The sequence below is a fragment of the Trichosurus vulpecula genome, chromosome 2 (assembly GCF_011100635.1).
Source record: "Trichosurus vulpecula isolate mTriVul1 chromosome 2, mTriVul1.pri, whole genome shotgun sequence".
In the NCBI taxonomy this organism is placed as follows: Eukaryota; Metazoa; Chordata; class Mammalia; order Diprotodontia; family Phalangeridae; genus Trichosurus; species Trichosurus vulpecula.
Genome location: NC_050574.1, coordinates 162,641,618 through 162,665,011, shown reverse-complemented (window position 1 = coordinate 162,665,011; position 23,394 = coordinate 162,641,618). Strand labels below are relative to the sequence as shown.

Below are 23,394 nucleotides of genomic sequence, written 5' to 3'. Positions count from 1 at the left end.
TTTGATGAAAAAAGTGAAAAATAAACTATTATTGATGAATTTTGCTTTGTATATACTTTCTGCAGTATTTCTTCTTTTCCTCCTTCTTCTAGAGAACTATCCAATATAGCACCCAGCATTATACATCAAAAATATCTCAAAATATGTGTAAAGAACTAGTGTATACTTTCTGCCTCTACAAAAGGACAGGATAGAGATGTCTTTTGGTGTCTCTTCTTTCAGAGCATTGCTTGTTCTTTATAATTTCCCAATTTTTATTTTGATTTTTGTAGTTGTTCTTTCCATTTACATTTTAAAGTCATTTTTACATATTTTCTTGGCTTATCTTACTTCATTCTGTACTAGTTCATGTAGATCTTTCTATATTTCTCTGTATTTATCTCATTTGTCATTCTAAATAATAATATTCCATCATATTCATGCACCACAACTTATCTTCAAGCAGTAGTACGTTTCCTAGACAGCAGTTACTTGTTTCTTTACTTCTGGATAAATCTTTATGTATCAAGATGCCCTCTATGGTCAAGATCCTTATATCTAAGTCTAATGAATGACTGACTCATGACACCAAGTAAAGTTTGTAAGGTAACAGTCTTCTTTAGTAAATACAGAATGTCCAAGTAAAGTCCTTTTTGAGGGTGCCGTTGCAGGCTTCCACCCAGTACCCTCAGGAACTGGCATGCTTTATTTAGTGAAGTCCCAAAACAAACAAAAAAGTCCAAGTAAAGTTCTCTTGGGGGTCTGTTCTTTCCACACTGCCATTGCAAGTTTCCTCTTGGCACCCAAATCCCCAACTCAAAGGAAAAGTCCAAATAAAGTTCTGTTGGAGGTCTGTTCTCCCCACATTGTTCCAGCCTCTGATTCCAAGGTGAAGGGTGGCTTGGTTATGTATTCTCCCCACACTGTTCCAGCCCCTGCTTCCAAGTCCTAAGGGGCAGCTGGGTAACAAATCCAATAAGGTGGGGTCACTGAGGGTCCAAGGTACTTCCCCCCACCATAGACAACTCCCCCTCTCCCTCCTGGGTCTCAAACAGTCCCAGGGGAAGGCAGCAAAAAAACAAACTCAATGCCTTACTGCAAAGTTTCCATCTTGCCCCAGCACTGAATTCCAAGCTCCTGGGTTTCTGGTCATCCAGCTCCTGCTGGCCTCTCCTGGCTTCTGCCTGAATCTTGATGTAGACAGTTCTCCACCTTTGCACTCACCTCACCAAAGTTGGCTCAAAGGCAGCTCACTGCTCTCACCTTTCCAAAGGTCTCATGCAAGCAGTCTTCTACTCCATCTGGGTCAATATGTCAGCAGCCACTCTCTACTTCTTCCTTCTCCTCACCAGCTGATCCCACCAAATCTGCATGAAGGACATTCTCTGATTTTTCTCTCAAGTCTGTACCAAAGCAGTTCTCTGCTCCTGTTTCAAAACTCCACATACAACACAATCTGAAGGCATTCACCCTTTTGGCACAGTCTGGAGTCCACTCAAACCCTTGTCCTGGCCATCCACACCCCCAAGCCTTGTCTTGTTCTCCTCCTACAACCTTTGCTCCAGCCTGTATCCTCTGGAGTGCTAGTGGGGTAGGGAAAAGCAAGGAGAGGTTATCTCCCAGGGCCCCTGCTCTGGGGTCCTGGGAAACCATTCCCGTCACTGCTACTTGCCCTGTTTTCCTTCAGGCCTCTGGGGATCTACAGAACCATAGCCACCACAAGTACAAAGAGCAGCTCAATAACTGGGAAACATTTAACTACCATCTCAGTACACCAAATCTCCATACTTTACTTTTAATCTGCAGATCCTGCTTGACTATGCCATTTTGTAGCAACAATTCGGCTAGCAGCTGTTGTAGGGTATAAGCAATAAGAGCTGCCAGCACAGGTTCTTTTGATCTGCTTTACTAAGGAAATTAACTTTAAGGGGTTAACAATCTCACTTTAATTAAACATACAAATATCATTCACTTAGTTCAGGAGGAAAAGCCAGCAACCTGAACTTCAGAGCAAATACAAACAAATTACAAACATACATTATAAACAGACCAAATACAAACCAACATCTGGGTTAGCAAATCTGGGGGCAGTTACAATGGCTTGCCCAGAGTCACATGCCACTCTCAGGGAGTGAGAGCCCGAAAGGAAAAACGTCAACCTCTGGGTCCTTAGTTTTTCGTACAAGGCCTTTTACTGTCTGATGAAATGTTATTTTTTTTCCAGCTCTATATCCTAGTTGTTTCCTAATGGCATTGTCCATGAACATAACAGAATATTATTGTTCCATAAGAAATAATGAAATGGATACCTTCAGAGGAATCTGGGAGGACCTTTATGAACTGATACAGAAAGGAATGAACAGAATTAGGAGATCAATTTGTACAATGATAACAGTACCACAGAGAAAGAAAACTTTGAAAGACTTTAGAACTTTGACCAATGTAATGATAAACCATGGGTCCAAAAGAATGAAGATGAAACATTCTACTCAGCTTCTAATAGAGTAGTGCTTAATTTAAAATACAGAGAGAGATTTTGAGTTTTGGACATGACTAAAATGGGAATTTGTTTGGTAGGGCTATGTGTATATGTACTAAGGGAATTATTTTTTGAGGTTTTTTAAAAAGCAGTTTTTAAGGAGAATGGGTAGGAATTCAATACAAGAAGTACTAACATGCAACAAGCATTTATTAAGTACTTACTATGTGCTAAGCACTTACATTGTGTTTAGCATTAGTGTTACAAATGCTAAAAAGAAGAAAGATTCTTTGCTCCCAAGGAGCTTACAATATAATGGGAAAAGGCAATATACAAAAGGAAAGCTGAAAAAGCATGGGGGAGGGGAACAGAAAGTGGGAGAAAGGATAGGCATGATGTTGAATCTAGAAAATTTGAAGCAGAGGTAGGAGGGGCATGAAGATTGGTTGGCCTGGGCTCTTCCTCAAAATGGAGGCCACAAGAGGGACTCACAAGTGGGAAAAAGGGGGCCAGCATGGTTGAAGGTTGTTTCAGAGGGAGAAGATTGAAGAAGGCAATGGATACTCCAGGATAAGGAGGCCTGAGGTGCTGAGGCAGCTGAGGTATGCTTGTAAAGTTTGGCAAATTAGTGTCAGAGGTAGGATGGGAATGAAGATGGCAGGAAGGGCTTTTAAGTAATAGGACAGCATAAAGAGATATATAAGTGGGAAATTGCAGGGCATGGTGGTCCACTTTGCTGTCAAAAAGAAAGCTTAAAGGGAATTCCTATGAAATAAGGCTAGAGGAGTGTGGCAAATTTCCAATCCAGGAGAGTTCTCAGGGTTGACAGGATGGATCTGTAGACTGGGAGAGCCCCCAGCACATGAAGCTGCACCAGACCACACCAAAGCTGAAGTAGCTGTGGGAATCAGCCAGCGATCCAGACTGGGAGGACACTGGGCACGCAAAACTGGTGGTGATCCCCAGGCCTACCAGCCCAGGATGGGAGTCTGTCAGATCTACAGGAAGAAGCATCACAGCACCTGAGGCTGCAAGAACAACTATTCCAGCCAGGAATCCAAAGGTTTGAAACGTGCCTTCTTGAACTTCCAGGAGTCATAATGGGCAGCTAAAATGGCTCTCATCCCTCCCACCCTCCCTAATCCAGAAAATACTCCTTTGGGAGAAACTTTGAAATGCAAGAGCCAGAAGTGGGGCTTCAGTAGCCTTTTAGCTTGAGAAGTTAGGGAGAGTGCCCTTATTATGGTGGTGGAAGGAGACCAGTGCAGGAAGAAAGGAGTCCGAGGAGACTGCACCTCAGCAGAACAGTGGTAGTTCCTGAGCCTTAGGAGGGTGAAGCCAGCAATTATCAACAACAGGACCCCAGGTTTGCCTTTGCATAGCCAGGGGAAGTGGCAGACATCAGATATCAGTGCAGAAAATGGCTGTACCACAGTACTAAGAGAAGAGGAGTCTTCCAGCAGCCAAACCACCCACTCTCCCACATCTCACAAAACCAGAGGCTAGAACACATAAAGCCAATAACTGTGCCCACAATTCCCAGAACAAGAAGCCTGGGACAGAGCACCCTGAACCCTAGAAGAAGAAATCCACTTTAAAGCCAGGAAAAAGTTAAACAACATGAAGAAGAACTCCAGGAAACCGAGGACTATTGATTCTTTTTATGGAGACAAGGAAAATCAAAATACCAGTTTGGAAGAGGACAGCATGGACGCTATACCCACATCTGAAACCTCAAAAGGGAATGTGAACTGGTCTCAAGCCCAAAAAGCATTCCTGGAAGAGGTCAAGGAGGATTTTAAAAACCAAATTAGAGAGGTTAAAGAAAAAAATGGAAAAAAATTCACTAATGAAAACAAATCTTTAAAGAATAAAATTGACAAAATGACTAAGGAGATTCGAAATCTAGTTAGCTAAAATGACGTCCTGAAAAGCAAAATAATCCAAATGGAATAGGAGTCCCAGAAGCAAAATGAAGACAACAATTCATTAAAAATTAGAATTGAGGAAGTAGAAGGTAATGACTCTATGAGGCATCAAAGTCAGTCAAACAAAATCTAAAGAATGAAAAAATGGAATATCTAATTGGAAAAACAACTAACCCAGAAAATAGATCCAGGAGAGACAATCTAAGAATTATTGATCTACCAGAAAGCCATGATGAAAAAAGAGCCTGGACAGTATCTTTCAAGAAATCATCAAAGATAACTGTCCAGAGGTCCTAGAACCAGAGGACAAAATAGTCATCAAAAGAATCCACTGATCAAGCCCTGAAAGAAATATTATAGCCAAATTCCAGAATCATCAGGTCAAGGAAAAAATACTGCAAGCAGCCAGAAAGAAACAATTCAAATATTATGGAACTACAGTCAGGATCATGCAGGAACTTTTAGCTTCTAAAAAAATGATGGGAGAAATTGGACTATGGTATTCCAAAAGGCAAAGGAGCTTGGACTACAACTAAGGCTCTTTTTGTAGTAGCAAAGAATTGGAAATAAAGGGGATGTCCCTCAATTAGGAAATCCTGAACAAGTTGTGGCATATGAAGGAAATGGAATACTATTTTGCTTTAAGAAATGGGGAAGATACGGAATTCATAATAACCTGGAAAAACCTACATGATGTAATGCTGAGTGAGCAGAGCAGAAGCAGGAGAACATTATACACGACCACAGATATATGGATTCTGTGATGACTAACTCTGATAGACTTTGCTCTTCTCAGCAATACAAGGTTCAAAGACAACTGCAAAGGACTCATGATGGAGAGAGCTATTTACATCCAAAGAAATAACTATGGAGTCAGAATGCAGATTGAGGCACCCTGTATGCTCTCCATTTTTTCACTTGGTTTTTCTTTTTTTTTCTCTTTTTTTGTTTCTTCTTTTTCATGATTCATTCCATTGGTCATAATTCTTCTTTACAACTTGACTATTATGTATTTTAGTTCAATGTGAAGTTACATGTAGATGATACATCAGATTCCATGCCATCTTGGGGAGGGGGTGAGGGGGGAAGAAAATCAGGAACTCAAAATTATGTGGAACTGACTGTTGTAAATAAATAGTAAATAAATAATAAATAAATAAATAAATAAAGTTTACACCTCAGAAAAAGTTAAATTAAATATTGGTTGATCTCTTTATTTTCTTCCTACAAAAGCTCTTTATTCAGTGAAGTTTCTTCTTTTTTATTTCCATTTTTGGTAACTTCTTGTTCGATTTTTCAGGATTTTTATTTTTATTTAAATAAGTGGTTTTAAAGGTTTTTTTTCCCTAGGAACCATGATGGGGTGCATAGTAGAAGAGGTCATATCACAGTATGTGGATTATTGCCATGCTGCTCTTACCAAAAAGCAAAATTGACTGGCATCTGATATTTTAACTCCTTCCTTCATTTATGCATTCCTTTATTCAAAAATCAAAATAAGAATCAGCCTGAAGGAATTTATATTTTATTGGAGTTGGAGGTGGATAGACCAATATATACCTATAGAAGTAAGTACAAAATAAAAATTTGTGTGCGTATATGTGTGTGTGTAGGTTAACATAAGCTCTCATGTAGCAAAATGGTGTGTGAGGGTAGAGGATCTAACTTCTTTAAAACCTTAATATCCCTGGCTTTATTATTATACATGGTAAGGAGGATATTTTCCTCTGGATACCAATAGGATAACTCTGTTGAACTACTTTGATTCCATGTTGACAGGACAACAAAGATGTATCTTCCTGAGAGCTCAGTTTGGGACTGTAACCCTCTGATCTCATACTTTGCCTTTATTCTCTGAATCATGTAGAAAAGTCCTAGAGATGGTGGCTGCATAAAATGTTGTTCAAGAGAGAAATTCTCAGAATGAAAGTTAGAAGAAAATGGGTGAAGTCCCATGTGTGAATTTAAAGGCTGAGTAGAAGATTGAATCCCTTAGGAGAAAAAAATTAGCTTCTATATTACAGTGTGTAAACATGGACGTTGTAATGAGTACTCCCTGAAGAGTCTGATTCCAGGGAGAAAACATGCTCAATCCTCCCTGTGTTTCCAATATAGTCCACATGAAGATCATATCCAGAATAAAACCTTCAGTTTCCTATCACCTATTGATTATGGTGACACCTCTAGGCTCTATTTCCTCCCCTAAATCTGGAGCACTCCCCAGGTGAAGTCATAGTCAAAATTTGTGATCGTTATAGCTCAAAGCATCTCTTAATTGAGTCAAAAAGCTGAGGTTTATGCTCTGATTGCTTCAGGAGAAAAGAGAGAAGAAGAGGGAGAATCTCTGCTCACCCTTATCAGAATTATTTCTCCTTCACACCCCAGGGGCTCAAAACCGGTAAAATCCATCACTGAAGTGTCTAGGCAGGAGAAGGGTGAATGTGTAAGATATTCATTTTTGATTTTTTCTTTTTATTCTGTCCTCCCTGCTTTACCAAGCAGGAGATTTGAGGATTCTTTAAACTATGTCCCTAAACTTAGCCACTGACTCATATATAGGTGTTTTGGTTTGATCTAGGGAAGAATGGGGAAGAGAACATGCAAAGATAATGTGGACCTTGACAATGTTAGTCCCTCACCTCCATAGGACTCTATACTCTGAAAAAGGGACTCTGGATTCAGTCTGAAGGCATTTGGGCTTTAAGTCAGAAAGACCTGAGTTCAAACCCAGCTTCAGGCACTAACAAGCTATGTGACCTTGGGCAATGCCACTTAGTCTCTTTTTGCCTCAGTTTCCTGAAGTATAAATGGAATAGGAATAACACCCACTTTCCAGGGTTGTTATGAGGATCAAATGATTTAATACTTGTAAAAGATTTAAGGTAGTGCTTGACACATAACAAGTTCTATGTCAATGCTCTCAATGATTATTTTTATTACTAATAACCTTATTGGTAATATTGTTATTAATTAATATAATGTTAATAATAACACTTTTACTATAGGCATTTTCAGAACTCTTTGAGGAGCCCAGCATAGGGTATATTGTGGGGGATGGGGGAAAATACTCTTATTTTCCTTATTTCTTTTTACTTTGGAGTCTTAGGAATATCAGCTGTTGTTCTACAGGGGAACTCAGGAAGTTTTCTACAATCATCCAGCTCATGGAGACAGTTACTCAGCCCAACCAAAATTCCTGGATATCTTGGGGAAGATAAGAACAGAACCTGCATGGTATCATGATGATGTTTTCCAGACACTTCTAGAATTGCTTCATTTTCATAACTGGGGAAGAGGTTTGTTGAACTTATTTTGCTTCTAGTATAACTTTTTCCATCTTCTCATAGATTCTTCAAAAGGAGAATGTCTTTGGAAAATACCTCTTCAGTGACTGAATTCATCCTTGCCGGCTTAACAGATCAACCAGAGCTCCAGCTACCCCTGTTACTCCTGTTTATGGGGACTTATGTGATCACTATAGTGGGAAACATGGGATTGATCATTTTAATCAGAATGAATTCTCAGCTTCACACTCCTATGTATTATTTCCTCTTCGGCTTATCTTTCAACGATCTCTGCTACTCCTCTGTCTTTACTCCCAAAATGTTGATGAATTTTGTCCTAACCAAAAACATCATCTCTTATTCAGGGTGTATGGCTCAGCTCTATTTCTACTCCTTTTTTGTTATTTCTGAAATCTATATGTTCACAATAATGGCTTATGATCGTTATGTTGCCATCTGTCATCCATTGCTGTATAATGTTACTATGTCCAATCAGGTGTGTTCATGGCTATTGGGTGGGGTATATGTAATGGGGTTTGTTGGTGCCATGGCCCACACTGGATGCATGTTGAGATTGTCCTTCTGTGATGCCAATATCATAAACCACTACATGTGTGATGTTCTTCCCCTCCTCCAGCTCTCCTGTACCAGCACCTATGTCAATGAGCTGGTGGTTTTCATTGTTGTGGGCATTAATCTCATAGTGCCAAGTGTCACCATCTTCACCTCCTATGCTCTCATCCTGTCCAGTATCCTGAATATGAGCTCCACTGAAGGCAGGTCCAAAGGCAGGTCAGCACCTGCAGCTCCCACATAGTTGCTGTTGCTCTTTTCTTTGGCTCAGCTTCATTCATGTATCTCAAGCCATCTTCATCAGACTCCATGGACCAGGACAAAGTATCTTCGGTCTTTTACACAAATGTGGGGCCCATGCTAAACCCCCTTATTTATAGTCTGAGGAATAAAGATGTTCAAGCTGCCTTGAGGAAAATATTGAAAAGAAAAATACTTTCCAGAACATGAGCAGGATTTTCATAATGTGAGTTGAATTCAAGGGTCAAAGTTTCCTTTTCTTTTCTTGGTTAATCAAAATTATCTCAGGAAGAAATCTTTACTGAAATTCTTTTCTCTTTATTCTCTATTGCCCAGCATTCTACCACCATGACTTAATTCTTTTGGTTTCATGAAATAGTAGAAAGTGCTGATTTTAGAGCAAGCTGATCAGGGTATAAATCCTGGATGTTCTTTCTCTGTGACCTTTGGTCCCTTAACCTTGGTGGGCTTCAGCTTTCTCAATTGTGGTAAACCTTTCATTCTCTGCCCATTGTTACTGGTCAATAATTCAGGAAGGGGGTACATGAAGGTAGGTTGTTAGGAAATGTAAATAGCTTATTTGTATTCTTTGATCTGTCCAATTAAGAGATAGAGAAAAATTAAACTTCCCAGGAAGTGAATGACTTTTTTTCTCATTATTTTCTTCTGCTATCACAGGTAACAGTTTCTTCAGAATATAGTTTAAATTTTTACTACCAAGGCTTCTTTATAAAGTTCTCTTTATATTTCTTTACAAAAGAATAATTGAAATATCTCTAAAAGAACCTTACTTCTCTATGTATCATCCATAAATTCCTTGTAGATCTTCATAGATCAAAGTTGAACCCACAATTTTCCCTACCTCCATTAGGAAGAAGTCCTGTTAGAAATCAGTTGTGACTGAACCCATGAAGTTCTGGTGATACTGCCCTTTCTGCAACATTTCATTTGGCTCTTAAAGATATGGTAAAAATATCTATAGTCTCTGTGGGAGAGCCTACTCAAATAGAAATGATATTAATATTATATCAATAAGCTAGTACATGTAATCAAGTAATAAATGTTTTGGAGATGCATGCTCAAAATATTTGTATTGTAGTCATTCAAGAACAAAAAGTTGGGAGATAACTCTTGTAAAACACAGGGCCATAGTTTTAGAACTGGAAGGGACTTAGGTTCCATGTAGTCCAACACTGCATTTTACAGAGAGGTTAAGTACTTGTCAGAGTGACATAGGTAGTAAGAAGAAGAATCTATTTTTGAAGAGCTGAACATTACTTAAGGACCAGTTTAGACTTAAAGATTTTAGTTGATGGAAAGGAGCATGGTATAGTTGAAAGAGTGCTGAGATAGCTCAAATTTGAACTCAGATATTTAGTAATTGACATTGGCAAACTTTACTTTTCACTACTTAAATTTCTTTATTAACAAAAGAGGAATAATAATACTACTTCAAAAGGTTGTCAAGAGAATCAAGTGATAAAATATAAGAAAAATGTTTGACAAACATTAAAACTCTATATAAATTTCAGTTATTTATTTGTATATTAATTTTCCTTTCATCTTTTGCAATGGGGATCAAATAAAAATGGTACTGAGACAAGTCGTCATCTCACTATATTTTAATGTACAATCCTCTACATACTCAAGTTCTGGTGGCTGTAATGATTGCTTTTGGTAGTTAAGTCAAAGGATGTGATCCCCATTTCTGCAGGATTGTTAAAAATATCCCCAGTACAATTCCAGTAGCAGACAGAACAACCAGGATGTTGTACACCTCTTTCTGTTCTGATATATTTCTAATTTTATCTGTGAGGCATTTATATTTTTAATACTTTTGTTCCTTGCAATTTGAAGTTCATGTGGATTTAATAGAGTAACGTCAAAAATATTTTTGGTTCCAAACCATGTCTAGGCAGTTGTGACTGTTCAGTTCTGGAATAGTTCATTTGTTACATTCCCCTTAATAGTTTAAAATTTTTATTTGTAGGATAAGGATTTGTCATTTTTCAGTCCATGAAATGTATTGGGCCTCTCATGTATAATTCTAGCCACCAGATCATGTCTTGTGAGGCATTCTATAAGAGCTAAACTTTTAAATCCTGCAGTGATGTATTTCACAGATTTCACACTTTTCTTTCATAATTTGCATTTATATTTGAGGAAAACTCTCATGTAATATCTGATAATAATGTTGTGGCCCTGGATTTACTTCTCTTTCCATAAACAAATGCATGACTAAGTTATTTATTCAGCAGTTGTTTTTTTTGTGGGAATATCATTGCATGAATTTATGTTTTTATGTTTATATTTTACATGGAAGATCTTTTGGTTCCCTCATTAGAAAGTTATTGAATTAGGTCTTTCGTAGGTTCTATTTGGAGGTGCCCCATTTTCGGTTAAAATAGTTCAACAAATCTAATGGGATGTATCCATTCTTATCTTTGCTATTTATTACTTGGTGAAGTGATCTTCGCCTCTGTGAAGATTATTTCTGTAGGTTTTTTACCTGTTTATTATATGCTTTAAGAATGTCTATCAGTTTTCGTACTCCTTTTTTGGCATGGAAATCTTTTTTTTTTGTTTTTTTTTGAATTCTGATATCTTCTTTTTATTAATTAATTGATCAATATATCTATTTATTTATTCATCTATTTACTTATTTATTTGTTTATTTGACGTATTTAGTTTTCAGCATTGGTTTTCATTAGAGTTTGAATTACAAATTTTCTCCCTATTTCTACCCTCCCACCCACTCCAAGATGGCATATTTTCTGGTTGCCCCATTCCCCAGTCAGCATTCCCTTTTGTCACCCCACCCCCTCCCATCCCCTTTTCCCTTCCTTTCTTGTAGGGCAAGATAAACTTCTATGCTCCATTGCCTGTGTATCTTATTTCCTAGTTGCCTGCAAAAACTTATTTTTTGTTTGTTTTTGAACATCTGGTTTTAAAACTTTGAGTTCCAAATTCTCTCCCCTCTTCCCTCACCACACACCCTCCCTAAAAAGGCAAGCAATTCAACATAGGCCACATGCATATCATAATGTAAAACCCTTCCACAATACTCATGTAATGAAAGACTAACTATATTTTGCTCCTTCCTAACCTATCCCCCTTTATCGAATTTTCTCCCTTGACCCTGTCCCTTTTCGAAAGTGTTCGTTTTTGATTACTTTCTCCCCCATCTGTCCTCCCTTGTATAATCCCCCCTTTTTATCTTCTTCCTCCTTCTTTCCTGTGGGGTAAGATACCCAATTGAGTGTGTATGTTATTCCCTCTTCAGGTCAAATCCAATGAGACCAAGATTCATTCATTTCCCCTCACCTGCCCCCTCTTCCCTTGTTACAGAACTGCTTTTTCTCGCCACTTTTATGCGAGATAATTTACTCCACTCTATCTCTCCCTTTCTTCCTCTCTCAATATATTCCTCTCTCATCCCTTAATTTGATTTTTTTAGATACCATCCCTTCATATTCAACTCAGCCTATGCCCTCTGTTTAGCAAGTCATTGACTTGTTTTTCATGGTTTTCTCACATCATTCTCATTTCTCTTCCCAATTTTTCCTGTACTTCTCTAACTTGCTTTTCCAAATCCTTTTTGGGCTCTTCCATGGCCTGAGACCAGTTCAGGTTTTTCTTGGAGGCTTTTGATGTAGGCACTTTGACCTTGTTGACTTCTTCTGTCTGTATGTTTTGGTCTTCTTTGTCACCAAAGAAAGATTTCAAAGTCTGAGACTGAATCTGAGTGCGTTTTCACTGCCTGTTCATCTGAACTTTTTTTGGGCTATGACTGCTTGTAGAGTAGAGAGTACTTTGTCCCAACCTTGAGGGACTGAGCTACTGTTTTCAGAGCTACTTCTATACAGCAAGCTCTGACACACCAGCACTCCTTCTCCCCAAAGAACCACCAACCAGGATAGCCGTCCAGATTCAGGCAGGGCAAACCAGACTTTGCAATCCCACTCTAGTCTAGCACTTAATTTCTCCCTCCAGGTGGGCCTGGGGCCAGAAGCAACTGAAGCTGTAGCTCTGCAGCTGCACCACCTCTGCTGTCCCTGGAGCAGTGGCCAAACTGCTAACTCCTTTCTCTCCCTGCAGCTTTTCCCACTAACCTTCTCTGTTTTCTTTGGTGTTTGTGGGTTGAGAAGTCTGCTAACTGCCACAGCTCACTGATTCAGGGCACTAGGGCCTGTTCTGCCAGGCTCCTGGTGTGGTTGGTCCTGCTGCTGCCTACACTGGGCTCTACTCCCCTCTGCTCCCAGCTGTGTGCATGATAGATCTCACCTAGCAACCATCCAGGCTGTCCTGGGCTGGAGCCCTGCTTCCCTCTGCTATTTTGTGGGTTCTGCAGTTCTAGAATTTATTCAGAGACATTTTTATAGGTTTTTGGAGGGCCTTGGCGGGGGAGCTCACGCAAGACCCTGCTTTCCAGCCGCCATTTTGGCTCTGCTTCCTTGGCATGGAAATCTTAATCTTACCATAACTGCAATAGAATGATCATCACTGTCTGCTAAAATTGTATGGATTTTTGTGGTGATACTTTCAAAAACAGTTTTGGTCTATTTTAAAATTCAGAATGTATATACTCAGTCTCATATTTCATAGACATTAACTCCTTTATATATATATTCTTCCCATTCAATTGTGATTTTTGGGTGCCAGTAATCTTCTAAAATATTTAGTCATACCTTTCTCTTTGATGTCTTTGTTCATGGACACCAAGGAATATATAATTATTGCCTTCATAAATTGTACCTTCATGACCTCTAAATTTGAGCTCAAACTTTTCAAATCAATTTACATTAATTGGAGTCCAAATTATATTCTTTGGCCATTGGAAAAAATATGCCACAAAATGAGGGTGCTCTTCAATGTGTTTTCTATGAAGGTATTATAACTTGATGTCTTCCATGTACATTGAGCTATTGTATATGTATGTTGATATTGCACATTGAACAAGTAAGATGTTTTGCTTTTATTTCTTTTTTTAAACTTGTAAACTATTTTTAGTTCTATTGAGGAGAGAAGATAATGAGTTTAAGGCTAGGAAGAACCCTAATGTGCTGGAAGTGTTTCCCTGAAAAATTGCCATTTTTAAATTATTTGCTTTGGATAATATTTTGTTGGTGGTATGTTTTGAATGGTGAACAGTTTTCCACAAAGATTCCAAACATTTTCCTATCTGTCATGTAATTATTTATTTTTATGTATTTTCATTAGAGAAGTCATGAGTGTAAAAGTGATTCATAGGTCTTTCTTGATCATACTTTGCCTCTTTCAGTTGTCAATGTCATCTGCAACCAAAGATTTCTTATAAGATTTGTAGTGGTACTTATGATTTGTTCACATTTATCTTTTCTTATTTTGGTACCAGAATATGAAGGACATCTATTCACTCTGATTTTCTACATGTCAAAATCATCATCATAACTTTCTCTTCTTATTTCCTTTGCCAACATTGTTATTGTAATTATCATTATTAAGATTACCTTAATGGAAGGATGATGAGAGATAAGAGGGAATTTCTTCAGAAACAGGCTATAAAGATGCCATACTGATGATTAACTAATCCTAACTGCAACCCTAGATTCCCAAAGGTGTAGTTTCCATATCTCATGCTTTGAAAAGTCCTTTCTAAATGTGAGTTATTGATAGGTAATGTTTAGATCTCTTTAAAATGTTCAAAATATTGTATATACTTCATCTCATTTGATCCTCAGAACAGTAATGTATGGCAAATGCTTTAGATAGTATTCCTACTCTATAGAGAAGAAATTCAGATTGAGTGCCCATAATTACAGAGATTCTGAGCATTGAAAATGGAATTTGAAACCATATCTCTCCTGAATCCAAGTCCAACACTTTTTAGGTCTCTGCATTTATTTCTTAGGTTTAGGTCAAGAGATATTTACTTCTTGTCTTTGTGTCAAGAAAGCACATTTGCTCACATAATCTCTTATCTAGGGACCTGTCAAATGATATGTAATTCCTGGACCTTTTGTTATTATCTCTACTATTTGCTGTCCAAGTTCTACATAGCCTTTATTTTTACAGGATTTGATCATATCATCCAAATACAAGTTTTCTTCAAGGATGCAGAGATCTCATATGTCTTAAGTCCTCTGAATTCTTACATATATTTTATGGAGAAAAGACATTTCATTTTCATGGCAATCATTTCCTACTGAGGTAAATTAAGGAAGTCTCTTATATATTCAGTGCCTTGGATTAAAACTACAAAAAATATATTTCCAGGACTAGCAGTATTGACCAACTTTGCAGGAACTTTTCCATACTCAGCAGATGGTGCTTTTTAGAGAATCACATTTGCTGACTCAAGCCATTGATGGCAAGTCATAGAAACTTTGTAATCCCTCTTTGTGTTTTGCTTGTGGGAAACAAAGATTGCAGCTTTAAACATGCTCTTCCAGCAAGTTACTGAAAGGGAAAGAAAAAAGCATTTGTATAAGGAAATTGATAACATCTACTTGTGAAGGAACACCATTTCTGAGATAAAATGTTGAGAGAGCCAATAATAGTTCAGAGCATGAGACAGATAACTGCTCAACAGTTGAATATACTGAGAGCACTGGTTTGCAGTCAGAGCAATGATAGGTATCAATAGTTATGTTCTACCTGGACATTTTCGAGTAAATTGTTTTTTAGAATTTTAAAGTTTATAACTGACAAAGTTATAAATCAAATGTGCGACCTACAGGAAAATTGTATAATAATTGTTCAATTCATACCTTATAGAAAGATGGATTTTTTGCACTTTACGTCATAAAGCAAGAAGTCACTGACTCCCAGGAGGGCCTAATTAGAGACATTAGAAAATGTTAAGCAGCCAGGAAAATGTTTTGAGAAGAAACTACAGAAAGAGATAGCACAAGAGGCAGGAAAGTAAGCTGAGTACAGAAGTCACAAAATACTGGGAAGAGAAGACAAAGAAGGCTTCTGGATGAGGCAGCTGACCAGCTGACTTTAATTCTTTAGTTGGAAACTTGCTGATTTTAAGATAGACTTTGCTTTGCTGATTAATTGAAGAAAAAGTTGGAAGCTAAAGGGAGGAGAGTGGAACTCTGTTGCTGTTTGTACTTACAGTCCCTGGCACTTAGCTAACAAGTGTCTGAGTAAGAATTTGAACACAGGTCTTCTTGACTCTAAGTACCACCCTCTAGCTGCCTTGAGGGCTTTTTTCCTAAGTTTACAAATGCACTCCAGGATTGACCATTAGTCCCAATCCCCTTAGTTTTGAAGCACCAGCCTCAGTATATGTGAGGAGCCAAGAAACCAGCTAAACAGGATGCTAACTTTGTAATAATTCATCTCATCAAATCTGTATCATAAGTTGACTATGAACTGTCAGATAATCATTTATAAAATGTCAATTTTAAAAAAGAATTTGCATACCAAACTTCAAGATACTGAGGACAATCTTAAAAAAAACTCTTGGTCTGCAATAAATTATGCTATGATCTATGTACTGGAACACTTTCTAATGAGTAAATTCTACAGTGAAAGGAAGAATCAAGCCAGAGACCAGACTTAAAGTGACCTGAGTGAACATAAATAAAGGGCTTGATCCTTCACCTCTTTTCCTGGTCAGTAGCTCTAAGGAAGAATGCCTCTATCATACAGCCCTTCAAGTATAACATGGAGTGTAGAGCCCTAGAATGGTCATCTCCCTCCAGGAAAAATGTTGCTTACCGAAAAGGTACTGGAGAGGCAATATCGCAGAGTTCTAGTTAATAGTGAAATACAGTTAAAAACAGTTAAGCCACCTTACTGATATTATAAGCATTGATAACTTAAATATGTGAGGGCATAAAAGGCATAGCTTGGAGGAAGAGTATAGGATTATGTGAGGATAAATGAAAAGTGACACAGTGACTGAAATATTAATTTTGCTGTTATATGTCAATGAGTGGACAAATTAACAAAAGTTGAGAAAGCATGCTAAAGTAGAGGTGTGGCTACATTTTAAAACCGGTCAAGGAGCTTTGCTGGCCCTTCAGAGGTGTTCCCTTTATTTCTTTCTGAGAACGTACACTTGTAGCTCCCTGCAGAGTGAAAAGCAGATGCAATATTTAAAATGGAGAAATTTGGAGGGGGGAACAGCTAAGAATCAGGGACAGGTATTTTGATGCTCTGTTGTTGTATCTGTGACTATGCACAAGTTTTTGAAAGCAATTTGGAATTCTATACAAGAAGTTACTAAGCCCTATGTACCCTTTGAACCAGTTATATCACTGCTAGGCCTAGTCCCTCAAAAAAGATCATGAAAAGAGAGAAAGGTCTGTTTTGTTAAAAAAAATTATAGCAGCTCTTTCTGTAGTTGTACGAAAACCCTGGAAAATAAGAGAATATCCAACAACTCATTAATGGCTGAATAAATTGTTGTATATGAATGTGGTGGGCTATTACTCCTCTACGAATTAAGAAATAGATGATTACAAAAGAATTTTATAAATTGATGAAGTCAGAAATGGGCAGATCTAGGAGAGTCATTTATAGAACAGTGTAAAAATAAATAGCTTCGTGATCCAGGGTGGGAGAACACTGGGTGTGCAAAGCTTGCGATGATCCCCAGGACTCCCAGCCCAGCATGGGAGCCTGTCAGTGTGTTTATCAGGGTTATAGCAGGTAGCAGCACAGCACCTGCAGCCATGCGAGCAATTACTCCTGAAGGTTGCATCCCACAGTCTAAAGGTTTGAAAATGGCCTTCTTGGACTTCTGGAAGCCATGATGACCATGTAGAATGGCTCTCATCCCTCACTCACCCACCTAGATAATACTCCCTTGAGAGAAACCCTGAAATAGAGGAGCCATAAGTGGGGCTTCAGTAGCCTTTTAGCTTGAGAAGTTGGGGAGAGGGACCTTATCATGGTGGTGGAAGGAGACCAGTGCAGGAAGTCCCAGGAGACTGCATCTCAGCAGAACAGTGGTAGTTCCTGAGCCTTAGGAGGGTGGACCCAGCAATTATCAACACCAAGACCCCAGACTTACCTTTGCATAGCCAGAAGAAGTGGCAGACATCAGACATCAGTGCAGAAAATGGCTGTATCACAGTACTAAGAGAAGAGGAGTCTTCCAGCAGCCAAACCACCCCCTCTCCCACATCTCACAAAACCAGAGGCTAGAACACATAAAGCCAATAACTATGCCCACAATTCCCTGAACAAGAAGCCTGGGACAGAGCCCTCTGAACCCTAGAAGAAGAAATCCACTTTAAATCCAGGAAAAAGTTAAACAACATGAAGAAGGACTCCAGGAAACCGAGGACTATTGATTCTTTTTATGGAGACAAGGAAAATCAAAATACCAGTTTGGAAGAGGACAGCATGGGCGCTATACCCACATCTGAAACCTCAAAAGGTAATGTGAACTGGTCTCAAGCCCAAAAAGCATTCCCAGAAAAGATCAAGGAGGATTTTAAAAACCAAATTAGAGAGGTTAAAGAAAAAATGGAAAAAAAAATCACTAATGAAAACAAATCTTTAAAGAATAAAATTGACAAAATGACTAAGGAGATTCAGAATCTAGTTAGATAAAATGACATCCTGAAAAGCAAAATAAATGAAATGGAATAGGAGGCACAATAGTAAAATGAAGACAGCAATTCACTAAAAATTAGAATTGAGCAAGTAGAAGCTAATGAGTCTATGAGGCGTCAAAGTCAGTCAAACAAAATCTAAAGAATGAAAAAATGGAATATCTAATTGGAAAAACAACTAACCTGGAAAATAGATCCAAGAGAGACAATCTAAAAAATTGTTGGTCTACCAGAAAGAAAGTATTATGAGGGCAGAGTTTATAATTTCAAAGAGGATAATACATATGTCTGAAAGGTTCGGAACTGCCAGATATAAGGAATTCTCTAGATAGGAGGAAGAAGAATCAAAGCATGTATTTAAACTCCAAAGTAACAGACGCATGAACCAGCATCCCCATTTTGATATTTTGATCAAAAGCTTCCAGGCCCAAAAAGTCCGCCTCACAAGAGTAACCAGGAGGCCACAAAGAAGCATGATGGTATAAAGCAAAATCATATACATGCTTCCCCTCTATGGTAAAAAGGTTACCCACTGGCCTCAAGTCCTTGCTCAGCACTTCTCAATCCACATGTAAGTCAGCTCTGCTACCAGCAGCTCCTGCTTCAGCTTCAGCTGTAGCAGCCTCTGGCTGCTACAACAGAAGCTGTTTTTAACCACCCGGCTAGCAGCTTCTGCGGGGGTGTAGCTGACACACCGGGGAAGCACAGGTTCTTTCGATCTGCTTAAGCAAGGTGAAGAGGTTGACTGGGAAAGGACAGGTTCTTTTGATCTGCTTAATCAAGGGAAGCAAGGTGAAGGGGCCGACAAGCTTACTTTAATCCAGCATTCAGTCAGTTCAGGGGAAAACACCAGCACCCTGAACTTCAGAACATTCATTTAGTTCAGGAGAAAAAGTCAAGCTATTCAAGGGCACTTGTTGACTAAGTGCTAAGGAGCCCATTTTTGGTTACCAACACAGAGAGACAATCTAAGAATTGTTGGTCTACCAGAAAGCCATGATGAAAAAAGAGCCTGGACAGTATCTTTCAAGAAATCATCAAAGATAACTGCCCAGAGGTCCTAGAAGCAGAGGGCAAAATAGTCATCAAGAGAAACCACTGATCAAGGCCTGAAAGAGATCCCAAATTGAAAAGTCCAAGAAATATTATAGCCAAATTCCAGAATCATCAGGTCAAGGAGAAAATACTGCAAGCAGCCAGAAAGAAACAATTCAAATATTATGGAACTACAGTCAGGATCATGCAGGATCTTTTAGGTTCTACAAAAAATGACGGGAGAAATTGGACTATGATATTCCAAAAGGCAAAGGAGTTTGGACTACAACTAAGGCTCTTTTTGTAGTGGCAAAGAATTGGAAATCAAGGGGATGTCCCTCAAATGGGAAATCCTGAACAAGTTGTGGCATATGAAGGAAATGGAATACTATTTTGCTTTAAGAAATGGGGAAGATATGGACTTCATAATAACCTGGAAAAACCTACATGATGTAATGCTGAGTGAGCAGAGCAGAAGCAGGAGAACATTATACACAACCACAGATATATGGATTCTGTGATGACTAACCCTCATAGACTTTGCTCTTCTCATCAATACAAGGTTCAAGGACAACTCCAAAGGACTCATGATGGAGAGAGCTATCTACATCCAAAGAAATAACTATGGAGTCAGAATGCAGATTGAGGCACCCTGTATGCTCTCCATTTTTTCCCTTGGTTTTTCTTTTTTTTTCTCTTTTTTTGTTTCTTCTTTTTCATGATTCATTCCATTGGTCATAATTCTTCTTTACAACTTGACTATTATGTATTTTAGTTCAATGTGAAGTTACATGTAGACGATACATCAGATTCCATGCCATCTTGGGGAGGGGGTGAGGGGGGAAGAAAATCAGGAACTCAAAATTATGTGGAACTGAGTGTTGTAAATAAATAATAAATAAATAAATAAATAAAGTTTACACCTCAGAAAAAGTTAAATTAAATATTGGTTGATCTCTTTATTTTCTTCCTACAAAAGCTCTTTATTCAGTGAAGTTTCTTCTTTTTTATTTCCATTTTTGGTAACTTCTTGTTCGATTTTTCAGGATTTTTATTTTTATTTAAATAAGTGGTTTTAAAGGTTTTTTTTTCCCTAGGAACCATGATGGGGTGCATAGTAGAAGAGGTCATATCACAGTATGTGGATTATTGCCATGCTGCTCTTACCAAAAAGCAAAATTGACTGGCATCTGATATTTTAACTCCTTCCTTCATTTATGCATTCCTTTATTCAAAAATCAAAATAAGAATCAACCTGAAGAAATTTATATTTTATTGGAGTTGGAGGTGGATAGACCAATATATACCTATAGAAGTAAGTACAAAATAAAAATTTGTGTGCGTATATGTGTGTGTGTAGGTTAACATAAGCTCTCATGTATCCAAATGGTGCGTGAGGGTAGAGGATCTAACTTCTTTAAAACCTTAATATCCCTGGCTTTATTATTATACATGGTAAGGAGGATATTTTCCTCTGGACACCAATAGGAGAACTCTGTCTAACCACTTTGATTCCATGTTGACAGGAGAACATGGATGTATCTTCCTGAGAGGTCAGTTTGGGACTGTAACCCTCTGATCTCATACTTTGCCTTTATTCTCTGAATCATGTAGAAAAGTCCTAGAGATGGTGGCTGCATAAAATGTTGTTCAAGAGAGAAATTCTCAGAGCAGAGGTTAGAAGAAAATGGGTGAAGTCCCATGTGTGAATTTAAAGGCTGAGGAGAAGATTGAATCCCTTGGGAGAAAAAAATTAGCTTCTATATTACAGTGTGTAAACATGGACGTGTATTGAGTACTCCCTGAAGAGTCTGATTCCAGGGAGAAAACATGCTCAATCCTCCCTGTGTTTCCAATATAGTCCACATGAAGATCATATCCAGAATAAAACCTTCAGTTTCCTATCACCTGTTGATTATTGTGACACTTCTAGGCACTATTTCCTCCCCTAAATCTGGAGCGCTCCCCAGGTGAAGTCATAGTCACAATCTGTAATCTTTATAGCTCAAAGCATCTCTTAATTGAGTCAAAAAGCTGAGGTTTATGCTCTGATTGCTTCAGGAGAAAAGAGAGAAGAAGAGGGAGAATCTCTGCTCACCCTTATCAGAATTATTTCTCCTTCACACCCCAGGGGCTCAAAACTGGTAAAATCCATCACTGAAGTGTCTAGGCAAGAGAAGAGTGAGTGTGTAAGATATTCATTTTTGATTTTTTCTTTTTATTCTGTCCTCCCTGCTTTACCAAGCAGGGGATTTGAGGATTCTTTAAACTATATCCCTAAACTTAGCCACTGACTCATATATAGGTGTTTTGGTTTGATCTAGGGAAGAATGGGGAAGAGAACATACAAAGATAATGTGGACCTTGACAATGTTAGTCCCTCACCTCCATAGGACTCTATACTCTGAAAAAGGGACTCTGGATTCAGTCTGAAGGCATTTGGGCTTTAAGTCAGAAAGACCTGAGTTCAAACCCAGCTTCAGGCACTAACAAGCTATGTGACCTTGGGCAATGCCACTTAGTCTCTTTTTGCCTCAGTTTCCTGAAGTATAAATGGAATAGGAATAACACCCACTTTCCAGGGTTGTTATGAGGATCAAATGATTTAATACTTGTAAAAGATTTAAGGCAGTGCTTGACACATAACAAGTTCTATGTCAATGCTCTCAATGATTATTTTTATTACTAATAACCTTATTGGTAATATTGTTATTAATTAATATAATGTTAATAATAACACTTTTACTATAGGCATTTTCAGAACTCTTTGAGGTGCCCAGCATAGGGTATATTGTGGGGGATGGGGGAAAATACTCTTATTTTTCTTATTTCTTTTTACTTTGGAGTCTGAGGAACATCAGCTGTTGTTCTACAGGGGAACTCAGGAAGTTTTCTACAATCATCCAGCTCATGGAGACAGTTACTCAGCCCAACCAAAATTCCTGGATATCTTGGGGAAGATAAGAACAGAACCTGCATGGTATCATGATGATGTTTTCCAGACACTTCTAGAATTGCTTCATTTTCATAACTGGGGAAGAGGTTTGTTGAACTTATTTTGCTTCTAGTATAACTTTTTCCATCTCCTCATAGATCCTTCAAAAGGAGAATGTCTTTGGAAAATGCCTCTTCAGTGACTGAATTCATCCTTGCCGGCTTAACAGATCAACCAGAGCTCCAGCTACCCCTGTTCCTCCTGTTTATGTGGACTTATGTGATCACTATTGTGGGAAACATGGGATTGATCATTTTAATCAGGATGAATTCTCAGCTTCACACTCCAATGTATTATTTCCTCTTCAGCTTATCTTTCAATGATCTCTGCTACTCCTCTGTCTTTACTCCCAAAATGTTGATGAATTTTGTCCTAACCAAAAACATCATCTCTTATTCAGGGTGTATGGCTCAGCTCTATTTCTACTCCTTTTTTGTTATTTCTGAAATCTATATGTTCACAATAATGGCTTATGATCGTTATGTTGCCATCTGTCATCCATTGCTGTATAATGTTACTATGTCCAATCAGGTGTGTTCATGGCTATTGGGTGGGGTATACGTAATGGGATTTGTTGGTGCCATGGCCCACACTGGATGCATGTTGAGATTGTCCTTCTGTGATGCCAATATCGTAAACCACTACATGTGTGATATTCTTCCTCTCCTCCAGCTCTCCTGTACCAGCACCTATGTCAATGAACTGGTGGTTTTCATTGTAGTGGGCATTAATCTCATAGTGCCAAGTGTCACCATCTTCACCTCCTATGCTCTCATCCTGTCCAGTATCCTGAATATGAGCTCCACTGAAGGCAGGTCCAAAGCCTTCAGCACCTGCAGCTCCCACATAGTTGCTGTTGCTCTTTTCTTTGGCTCAGCTTCATTCATGTATCTCAAGCCATCTTCATCAGACTCCATGGACCAGGACAAAGTATCTTCGGTCTTTTACACAAATGTGGGGCCCATGCTAAACCCTGTCATTTATAGTCTGAGGAATAAAGATGTTCAAGCTGCCTTGAGGAAAACATTGAAAAGAAAAATACTTTCCAGAACATGAGCAGGATTTTCATAATGTGAGTTGAATTCAAGGGTCAAAGTTTCCTTTTCTTTTCTTGGTTAATCAAAATTATCTCAGGAAGAAATCTTTACTGAAATTCTTTTCTCTTTATTCTCTATTGCCCAGCATTCTACCACCATGACTTAATTCTTTTGGTTTCATGAAGTAGTGGAAAGTGCTGATTTTAGAGCAAGCTGATCAGGGTATAAATCCTGGATGTTCTTTCTCTGTGACCTTTGGTCCCTTAACCTTGGTGGGCTTCAGCTTT

At 38.4% G+C, this 23,394-nt stretch overlaps 1 protein-coding gene and 1 pseudogene across 1 annotated transcript; both read left to right on the top strand.

Moving 5' to 3' along the window:
• Positions 1–7,746: 7,746 nt before the first annotated feature.
• LOC118838257 lies at positions 7,747–8,693 on the top strand (annotated as a pseudogene).
• Positions 8,694–22,181: 13,488 nt separating this feature from the next.
• Positions 22,182–23,126, top strand: LOC118837952 (olfactory receptor 8B3-like). The gene has a single exon (XM_036745116.1). The coding sequence runs from the start codon at positions 22,185–22,187 to the stop codon at positions 23,124–23,126; it is 942 nt and encodes a 313-aa protein (XP_036601011.1). The 5' UTR covers positions 22,182–22,184.
• The last annotated feature ends 268 nt before the right edge of the window (positions 23,127–23,394 follow it).

Excerpts from the sequence above, each read along its gene's own strand:
- LOC118837952 (XM_036745116.1), top strand. The coding sequence starts at position 22,185 with ATGTCTTTGGAAAATGCCTCTTCAGTGACTGAATTCATCCTTGCCGGC.